The sequence below is a fragment of the Notolabrus celidotus genome, chromosome 5 (genome assembly GCF_009762535.1).
Source record: "Notolabrus celidotus isolate fNotCel1 chromosome 5, fNotCel1.pri, whole genome shotgun sequence".
In the NCBI taxonomy this organism is placed as follows: Eukaryota; Metazoa; Chordata; class Actinopteri; order Labriformes; family Labridae; genus Notolabrus; species Notolabrus celidotus.
This window is the reverse complement of record NC_048276.1, coordinates 13574807-13586231: the sequence shown is the minus strand read 5'-3', so window position 1 is coordinate 13586231 and position 11425 is coordinate 13574807. Positions and strand designations below refer to the sequence as shown.

General features: G+C 36.1%; 1 protein-coding gene across 1 annotated transcript; it reads left to right on the top strand.

Annotated features, from left to right (window-relative positions):
- Positions 1-4734: 4734 nt before the first annotated feature.
- Positions 4735-10709, top strand: cldn15b (claudin 15b). Its single transcript, XM_034684271.1, has 5 exons — positions 4735-4951; positions 8711-8875; positions 9444-9525; positions 9637-9747; positions 9845-10709. Exons 1-5 carry the CDS (start codon positions 4735-4737, stop codon positions 9942-9944), a joined length of 675 nt encoding a protein of 224 aa, XP_034540162.1. The 3' UTR covers positions 9945-10709.
- Positions 10710-11425: the final 716 nt, after the last annotated feature.

The window sequence follows — 11425 nt, the reverse complement described above, 5'->3', positions numbered from 1 at the left end:
TCCCATAGGGTATATGATTAATACATTTTATGTTTCGCTGACTAAATATATAGGTGTATGCTTTCAAACTAGATATTTTTAAATAAAGACAACAATACTTAAATGTGTCACATCTAAGAAGGGCTTGAATCATTTTTATGAGTGTACCTCGGTCCAGACTCTCTACTCGTGGGGCAGAGCCTTCTCAGTGGCGGCCCAAAAGCTGTGGAACAGCCCACCTTTCCAGGTTAGCGCTGCACAGTCTGCACACTTTAAAACACTGCTGAAAACCCATCTTTCCCCCTTGGCATTCAGTCCCAGCTAAACAAGAATCCCTGGCTTCTTACTTTTTTACTCTTTTTATTTCCTAAATTGAGCTCTTACTATTCTTTTATTGTTTTTATTTATTATTATATTTGTGTATGATTTTATTGTATTTCAATAACTGTACAGCCCTTTGGTAAACTGAGGTTGTTTTAAATGTGCTTTATAAATAAAGTGTGACTTGACTTGAATATTGAGATTAACAAAAAGAAATCATCTAGCCTTGACTGTGACTCAATCATCAAGGAGCAATCTTTACATAACAGTGGAAATCACAGTAGATTTATTTTCATAATCATGTCACCATGACCCCTTTGAGGTAGACGGCTTTAATTCAGTGTTCGGTTTTAAACATTATGAATGAATTGAAAATTGAAAAGCAACCTAAGTTTTGGCCATATCTGTCGGCTCAGTGTTAGGAGAAAAAAGGGGACACAGGAGCTTCTTCACACCACTGTTGTGGAATGTCTAAATAAACTAACTTAAGAGTCTACAGCTTTACTAGTAGATTTTTTTCTTGGCAGTATTAGTGCTTCAAGCTACATTTCAGCATGCTAACATGGTATCATGCAAAGACTTGTTGAATGTAAAGCACAGGTGAAGCGGCTGTAAATGTATTTAAGCTTGCAGATATTTGCTCCGGCTCGCTTTAGTCAGATGGATTTCTCCAAAATTGCTGTGATCAGTACATCAGCAAATGGTGCCTGCCTGTACTCGGTATGTCTGAACATTTTGCTGTTACATCTTTGTAATGAGATAAAGCCTGTAAGTGATTAACCTAGGTGTTAGAGTCTCCAGTAATCTGTGTATGTGTCAAAGCTGTTTGAGTACCTAGTGATCTTTGATGTGTTTTCTTGACCTGGTTTTTGATTTTTGGCCTGATGGTGTGTGCATTACCCTGAGTTAATTTGTCTTTGCTAAGTCTTTTTTAAAGGTAACTCTTTAAATAGTTAAATTCCACAGAGTAGGTACACACAGTTAGCATGTGGGTGTATCTGAGACAACCCTGCTGTATTAATATGATTATTATTCATTTAAAGGACTCGGCGTAACAATCCCTCAGGTATCTGCTATTGCCCTCTGGAGCGCATGGAGACTGACTGTTGGGCAACTTAAATGACAGCCTATCTTAAATAAAATTTTCCATACTTACCTTCCTAGAGTATTTGCTGTACCTACCCACCAGGAAAACTTGATTAATTACATTTAAGCTATACTGGCTTAGAAAAAGTAAAAGCGCGCTAGGAAGAAAATATAGAAAAGAAGGAAAATAATGCACTGTTGGTGTAAAAGTGTACTTTATGAAGTAGTGTGAAGACATGTTGAGTTTTGTTTTCTGTTACTCTGAATACAAATGTCAAGCCCAGACTTTTTAATTTGTTTCGTTTTGATTTATGTTGTGTTTTATTCAGGAGCATTTTGGACAAAGTGAAAATTAAAATTTCCGTTTCTCTCTTTTATAACTGAGGCACCGCTGTACAGTGTGGTACTCAAAATAATACGATGTGAGGCCCCTCTGCCTAATATGATAAAAGGGAGATTTGAGGAAAACACAATTATAGCTCTAGTTGATAACTATGGGCTAGATTGCAATTAATTTAATTTATACACTAAAAGTTGTATTATTTCAAACAGTCTCGTAAATTCAGAGCAAAAAGTGATCAGACTGTATTTCCATTTTCTTTATCAGTTAGATGCTAATCAATGTTTAACGCTTTCACCAGGGTCCCCTGAGGTAATGTTTCTCTATGCATTAGTTAAACATCAAGATGTAAGACCATGTCATTATGATTAGCTCTTAAAGATGACTGTATATACAGCCAAGGAGCTAAATTGAATCTAATGAGTTTGGATTTCCAGACACCCCGACCATGAAGTTATGCTCATGTTATGGTTGTTTATTGCGCATTAATGCTTTTCAGACCACACTTTTAGGCCACCTAGGACCTGTTGCGGAGTCTCCTTCATCCTGTAACCTTGTGATCGTCTGTCTCCATTGCAAAGTGCAATAAAACTGCTGAACCAACCACTGTATCAAACCTACAGGAAATTATTCTACACCTGCCACTTAAATTACATGTTTTAAAGTTTCTCTGTCTAGGTCTGAGTATTTCAGTGAGGCAGAGACACAGAGAGCTGTAACCTTTAATATGAATCATACTGATTAATGTGACTATTTCATATCTGTGACCTCACCGAAACTCTGTTACACAAGTACACAAGTACACAAATACTGACTGTTTAAATATATACACCTGACACATTATTTAAACAGCTTTGACTGAAAGCTGTGCCCACTGACTGAATCCACTCATGAATCATAATCTCAATGTAGTTCAACAGACAAAGATTTGGTCACATGTGGGGTATTCTTTAATTATAAAGGTAATATTGGAAAACTCAAAAAGATATCACTTTGTTTACTAATCAACATAATTTAGGGCCGATTGCAGTTATTCTAGCAGATGTTTTGTGGCATTACAGTGATCAAGATCATTTGTATCAGGATAGTGGTTGCTGTTGGACTTGAGTCTTATGTACTGTACAACGAGTTCAAATGGACAGATTTAAAATGACGGAGTTGTTTTAAAAAAATCCCAGATTTCAAATGTTGATATAAAGCAATAGTGCTTTAGTGCTTCATGTAACAAAATGTTGACTCTTTTTCAGTTAATGTGATATTAACTGCAGTAAAAAGACCACATTTAGATAGAGGTAGAGATTTTCCATATAATAAAAGATTGTAACGCAACTTCAAATACCTCTGTGAGAATAAAGCAGATTTTTATTGTCAGGAAACTCAAGAATTAATTAATTAATTAATTAATCTTTGAAACAGCTTGGTACTTTTCCAAAGGGAAATGCAGCAACTATGCATTGACTGACTAAGTCTAGTATCAGCCATTAACTTGATGTTTAAAATTTAAGATCAGAAAGATTTAAAATCCTTGTTAAAGGGTAAATTATTTGTTTTTGGATACATAGTTGAACCTAACGCTACGGTGACTTCTTGTCACAGCCGAGCTGAAAACCGAAAAAGGACTTCTGGTTCATTTTAGGTGAACTTCCCTTTAAGCGAGGTCAATGCGGACACAACAGAATAAATATTACAGCTTACAGAGGGCAGGGCAAGGAAATAAAATATTAACAGACAAATGATTATGATTTAAAGCCCTAATGATGGTACATTACTGTTAATATATGACAGTACTTTGAACCGTGCTTCTGATTGCCGGTCGGGCAAAAGAAAATCTCCATCCGATAAGATATAGACTGTAAAGGACAAGTGTAAGATTTCCCATAATGAGGGTAAACATCTCTGTTTACTTTTATAAAACCATCTTCACAGGGTCATTGATATTTCTAATGTAAGGTTACAGTGACTCCATGTTTCAGAAGTGGCACACACAAGACACGAATGGCTGGTACAACACTGATGTTCAGTGACTTGCCAGTGACAGGTAAAACAAATTAAAAACCAACAACTTATTTCTTATATTGTTGCATACTTCCATATGTTCCTTACAGTACAGAGCCAACCAATCAATTTTAAGGGCGTGTAAGTACAGACTGGCCTTTCAGGTGACAGCACTGTACTATTTAAACACAACATTTCAAAAGAAAGACATCAATGTTAAATCCATACGCTCAAGCAAAAAAAAAGATTTACAGAGTGCAAGATTTTAAAGTCTTTTGTTCCCCTGCAGCCTAGTTAATGCTTAACCACAACTAAAATAGACACTTTCTGCCTTCAATAAATCAACCACCTTACCCAGCTTTGACCTCTATTCACTATTTCCACATTAGTAGTATTTGCTTATGAAGCCTGAACTGATCTCCCTAAAATCACAAGCTACCATTTCAAATTTACAGGCAGGAGGACAAGATGATAAACATAGATTAAACCCCAATAAAACAACGCCCTTCCACTTTATCAGATTTATTTCAGCCTGCATCTTGATAAAATACATTTTACAATTATGTCTACCCATAAATGCAAACTGAATAAAACCACCCATTGTTATATTGTCTCTTAAAGAAGATTTTAAGCAATTATTGAAAAATTATTAGTCATTAAACTTCTCTCAAGTCACATATTTAAAGCTGTGAAAATATATCAAATACCTCAAACCCTGCCTCCAGTGTCAATGAAAAGAGGAAAAAAAAATCATTGTATACTTACATTTCTATGGTAACATGCCAGGCACGTGTAATGTCATCAATTTTGGGCGGGAATAGCAGACTTATAATGTAGGTACAGCCAACAAATCAATGTTCAAATTAGTCCAGGTTTGAGTGCACATGAAAAAAACCCTGAGTCAGCTCTCACACTCCCAAAATGTATGTCAGATATAGGAGTTGTGAATAGAGCTCCTCGCAGTGGTAATATCTATTTGTTTTGTTCATTTCTAGGAGAAAAAATATTTCAAGATGAAAGAGATCATTGAGATTGTAGCACTTTTTCTAGGATTTTCAAGCTGGGTATTGATTTTAGTATCACTGCAAGATCAGTATTGGAAAGAGTCCACCACAGAAGGCAGCGTTATCACAACCTCCACAATCTATGAGAACCTCTGGATGTCTTGTGCAAGTGATTCAACTGGGATCTACAACTGTCGAGACTTTCCATCTCTTTTTGCTCTTCCAGGTAAGTTAAAGTGTAATTTTTTTATCAGCCTTTTCATGATAATAAACTCACACAGTACCAGACTCTTGAACGATCCCTTGGTTTGAAATTGCTGTTTGAAAAATCCTTCAAAAAATTTCACAGTAACTGTATAACACTCTATTTGCATGATTAGTATTGGTTTTTGTTCAAATTATAAGTTATGCTTTACATTTGTTCTGATGATTCAGCTATATGTAATAGCTGACTATGCATTTTCTAATCTTCACCATCAAACTGAAACGCACAGCTTATTTTTCTTTGTATGATTAAGGTAATGATTTATATAGAATAGTCTAAATTATTTTGAACTATATAGAGCTACTCAGAGCAAAAGACAATAAATAAGTTAATAAAACAGAAAAAGAAAGCTCATTATTATTTGGTTGGTTGAGGTTTAGCTTTTATCTAAAGTCTTAACTACTGCAACAATCACATAGAATCACAAAGCACCAAAGAGAAAACAAGAAATATGAATAAAGAAAAACAAAGGCTATCATTCTTAAAATGGTAGAGGCATGAACTTTAATCCAGCAGTGTAAATAACTGTGAACTATCCACAGAATCACATGGCACATTCCAAATGCAATTCTTAAAGCAATGCTTGAAACTATTCCCTAAATTCTACAGTATTTATTCTTATGCACCACTGTATCACATTCCTGGTGTTTGAAAGCCTACTTGGCAATAGATCTATCTGACACTGTACTCTAATCTCCAGTAAGCTGCAGCTGTGCAATCCAGTAACTCAATGAAGTTTATGAAGTTCAAAGTTGTATAACAGGAGATTCACTGTTAAAAATTGTCTAAAGGTTGCGATTGCACTGATTACATTTTAGTGTTAAATAAACAATCTCAATAGATCAGTTAAATTCAAAATGTTAGTATTAATTGTATTAAAATGTATATTCTTTACTTTATTACAGTCAAATTATCATTACATTAAATAAATGATCATTTTGCATGAACTTCTTTTCCCCCTGTAATTTATTGAACACTACCTGTTTATTTTTGGTCATTGCAAACTTCATCCTATAAGCAGTCAAACTGAGTTGTTCCTGTGAGAATGTCATTCCTGTTAGCAAGACTATATACAGTTGTGCACATAAGTTTACATACCCTGGTAGAATGTATGGTTTCTTGGGTCGTTTCTGTTGTCTTTATGATATAAAAAGAGTAAACACAGTTGTTTGATAAAAATGTTGTTTCAACCAACTACTAACCATGAGTGGGAAAAAAAGTTAAATTGTATTTTATTTACTGTTTGTTAAACTCTGTTTGTTTTAATGTTGTAAGGTGACCTTAAGTGCCAAGAAAGGCACCTATAAATAAAATGCATTATTATTAAAAGTTTTTCTCTTACCCTTCATATTCTCTGAAAAATGGCCAAAAAAAATCACTAATTCTGCCAGGGTATGTAAACTTATGAGCACATCTGTACTTCTAAAATGATGGTGTAATCCAGGAAAAAAATCCACTTAAATCAGAAAGTCTATTAAAGATACACTGAGTCTAAGTGGTTCAGTCATACAGTTCTTCATTTTTGCATTAAGCTATAAATGGTAGAGTACAACATTTTGGGGGCTACAAGGCTGCAGTGGTACCCCTTTACTATGATAATACAGGCCAGTGAGCAACCCTGCATTTGTTTAACCAATGAAGACAAGTCTTTTGGGCTAAGCTGTCAGAAAGCAAACAGGTTTAGGAACGAGGCATGTCTTCTGCAGGTCAATAAGTGACAGTTCACCCTCAGTCCCTAATGACACGAACTTCCCATCATCTTTTTGACTCAGGGTCAGGTGAGGAGCCAGATCCTGACTTGAATCCCATCAATAATGTTTCCATATTATTGACACAGTGTTCAAAGGAAACGTCAAATGGTGAAAAATGGCTTTAAGTCTATAGACGTTAGTGAGCATGTTTGAAGGTTGGACTTGGCTGCTCTGTGGTCTCTCAAGTTGAGTAAACATTTAGAGTCTTTGAAAAGGCTCAATAGAGTTCTGAACAATAGGGGATATCATAAGTAAACTATTTGGAATTAATCATTGATTTGTTGTTTTCTAGCATCTTTGCTCATGGGTTGGTAGAAACTGGTGCGGCATATTGAGACTGTGGGACGACCAAAACCACACGTTTGAAGATAACTCAGGGAGTCAGCATTGATAAAAAGGGTTTCTTTCTTTGGATAACTTGACGCGGGTAGCCAGAGACAAGAAAATATGAATGCAATAGTGGAAGTTTTTGCCTTCTTTTTGGGGTTTCTTGGCTGGCTGATGGTTGGCGTTGCTCTTCCAAATCGATACTGGAAGGTTTCGTCGGTGGACGGTAATGTTATCACCACCTCAACCATCTATGAAAATCTATGGATGTCCTGTGCAACTGACTCTACAGGGGTTCACAACTGCAGGGATTTTCCATCTTTGCTCGCACTTAATGGTATGTTGTCGACACAGAAATCGTCTTAGTATTGATGACTTCTTATCAATCTGAACTGCTAATCTACCAACACAAGGAAACAAGCTTGAAGACTGTGATGTGAAAAACAAGACAGACTTTACTTTTTGAGCAACCAAGTATTCCACCTAAAATTGCTTTCGATAAGAGTACTGACTAAGCCCTGAAGATCCAAATTGAATGTAGCTGACTCTAGTACCTCTGGTTCAACCTAAAACATTCCAGGAATGGCTGTCCTCATTTGCCATCGCTTTTCTTGATACCATGGGACCTTGGTGTAGCTATAAAAGCTATCAATAGCATTCTACTGTAGTGGTTGTAATCAGAAGTAACGAGGGGTCATATAAGATATGATAGGGTGACAGAGGATAAGCAAGAGCAACCATTATGAACTCAGACAAACAGATACTGAGATAATCTAAGAACAATAGAACAATAAAATGAATACCTGTAGCCTATAACTACGTTGGCATTAAGTGCCTGCCTACGTGTTACTCATAATATATTTGTGTAAACATTTATTAACGCACTGAGACATATTTATCCATATCATGTGAAACACGTGAATCTGGATGCCTAGCCCTGGTCTTGGGTTATGACGTAAAGCTTTTTTCAAGCCCTGCAGTAAACAAGGACTAAAACAAACTCACTGGTTGAAATTCAAAGAAATGCTTCTTTTCTTTTTTGTTCTTTTTTTGTAAAAATGAACAGAATGGTGTTGTGTAGGTATAGTAGTCAGGAATTAAATCTGTAGGCACCCTTTGGTCAATCCTTTTTCACTGAATACAAAATCCAAATGCTCTGATGGATTGATAGACAGTTTCGGGTTAAGTGTTCAGGCTAAAGTTTTGTTTCCTAACTCTTACAATCATTTCAATATAAAATAAAACAAATTAGAACATTGAATCACAACAAGTATGTTGAGCCTCTGCCATTGAAACCGTTCTGAGGGACATTAATCATCCACTGAGTCATAATGAGTATTGAACACACCTCAATGGATACCGTGATTAACCACCTTTCAGACCTGGGCTTTGCAGTCATGTCAATAGAGCCTTGTTGTGTTTATTGAACACAAACAGGCTCTACAAAGACCGGGCTTAATATCAGTGAGTGTCACACCTGCTTCACCATGAGTCTTTTCTTTTTGTAATATCATCTCAGCAGCTGAGCAGTTTTTTTACACAATAAGTTAAATGTAATATTACCCTTTACTGGGCTAATGATGTGTCTTATTAATTCCATGAACGATGTCATAATAGACCTATTCTTAATGTTTTAATACAGGGTACATTCAAGCATCCCGGGCACTCATGATTGCTGCCATTGTGTTTGGGACATTTGGGCTTGTGGCCACTCTCATAGGAATGAAGTGCTCAAAAATAGGAGGAGAAAACTACATCTTGAAGGGGAGGATTGCTGCAATCGGAGGAGTATGCTTTTTGCTACAAGGTAACTACTTGGGGATTGGATTTAATGAACATGCTACATCAAGAAGCAAGAAAATGTTGGGTTTGAAGTCACTTTAAATTTGTTGTGCTTATTGAAGACAAGGTGTCTGCCCTTTTAATGAATGTAGGGGAATGTCTGGTCTCCAACATTAAGTCAAACTGCAAATTATTTCAACATGAGATGCACTAAAAATGTATGAAGAGTTTCAACATAATCTAAGCAAAAAACACACAAATAGGCAATCCATGTTTGCTGCCCCAATCAATCTTTGTGTACAAAAGACAAGCTATCAGCTTACATTTCAAGAGGTTATCTTAATCCTAACAAACTGGCTGATGCTCCAAAGCATATTACCACACCTATTTGGATTGGGGCACGAAACATGCCTTTCAAAAAGTGGAGCAGTTAGAGGTCAACTACTCATTCATTAGTTCAGTTTGAAAGGCCATTAAGCCTTACTGCTTCATATCTATCTTTATTTTATTGACTTAGTAATTCTCCTTTTGTTCTGAAATAACTAGATACACTGAGCAAACACTCGACTTAAGTAGTAAATTATGTTTCGTAGGTATTTGCACCATGATTGCTGTGTCCTGGTACGCAGCTAACATCACACAGCAGTTCTTTGACCAGTTTTATCCCGGGACAAAGTAAGTCAATACAATCTCCGTCAGTATTCAAAGAACCTCAATTACAGTCATGCAGTTATTATGGTAGATTCAATAGTGACAAATCAAAATCTTTATGTTGTTGTATCGCAGGTATGAGATTGGAGAGGGCCTGTATATCGGCTGGTCCTCAGCCACACTGGCTATGTGTGGGGGTTCCTGCCTGATGTGTGCGTGCAAATTTAAAAACCCTGATGAAAAAGGGTGAGTACCTATTGTTGAAGTTATAAATAATAGTTCACTGGGTACTATGAAAGTGCTTCCAATTTTCAAACACATACTGTATATTACTTTTTTTTAGGCCATATCCATACCAGCCACCCTCTAGAGGACATGTGCTGTCAACTGTGGCAACGTCTCAGACAGCACCAAGCCATTATGGAAGAAATGCTTATGTCTGAGAGGTGACTGGGGAAGGAGAGCTGCATGGCAGATTGACCAGACTGAACATTTGAGAGAGATTATATACAGCCTTTAACATAAAGGCTGCTATAAGATGGCAGCATTTACAGAATTCAGATCACTGTACATTATTTCAAGAAGGGTACACTTGATTTTGGGATGTGTTGTTTTCATTTATTCTTAATTATTTGTTTTATGATTTTTCATGTGTATATACTGTGGTAAACAAGGATTAGATGACAATCAAAAATTTCATCCATATATTCCTTTAAAACTGTTTTACAGATGTTCTTCAGTTTAACTTTTCATTTGTATTTATTTTATTCACAACATGAAGTGTTGTTGTTCATGTGTCCTCAAACCTTCCTCAGGTCCTCTGATTGATGAGTGTTGCACCCTTTCAGTACAGAACATGTCTTAAGGCTATGCCAACAAAATAATCTGGTCACCTTTGGTATTAAATCATCCATTTTCTCTACAAAAAGGTTAAACGCCTTTGGAGCCGTCCTCTCTCAGGATTGAGTTTGAGAAATTACTGCAAAGTGAATAAGCTGACGTTTTGTACAGGAGTTAAGGCCAAAGCAGAAGTTCCTTTTATCTCTGTTGATTAAATTGTATTCAGGAGTAAATCTGACTATGACTTCACTGTGAGTGAATTGAATCGCCACGTTTTTATAGGTTTTGTGCACTGTAAACTGTTTTGGCACGTATGTATTGTGAATGTCAAACTCTTTATTTAGGGTGATTGCTATGTGTTGCTGTAGATTTTGTATGTATCATACTCAATAAACATTATTTCTACTGACTAATTAGTGCAAAGAGTACATAGGTTAAATGTGCCACCCACTGGAAGGCTATGGTGTTGCACCCTAACGTTGTTTACTTTAAGGCAATCACACTGTGCTGCTTGGAACCTGCAACTACACTTCACCCAGCTTCACAAGATCCTTCAAAAGTTATCATCTCAGAGTAGAACTGTATCAAAGTTCCTCATAAAGATAACCTTTACTAAATCCAACCTTTAGTTTCTGTATATCCAAAAATTTAGATTTTTCTGCTTTCTTTTTCTTTTTAAGAAATATCTGCAAACTGATGTGCAGATTTTTCAGAGTTTATATAACTCAAAGACAGAGAAAGATCCAACATACTTAAGTTATATTAGATAAAGAGATACCTTCCAAAAAACTGTTTGAATTAATCAAAATATATTTTATTAATTATTTTAAAAACAATTGTTGCAATGTGATGTAAATATGAATATCACTTGTATTCTGCTTACAGACCTTTTTTGATGACTGTAGAATAATGTTATTGTTGTTTGTTCTCATGTGTTAATGGATTGGCCTGTTAGTGCTTAAACATGAATGTCCACAACATTTAACCCCCACCAGGGACAATGGGGGTTGCCAGTTTCTGGCACCATCATTTTGTGGATCACGGGCTGAAGAGTTTTGGAATCCCTGCATCAGTGTTCTCTTCA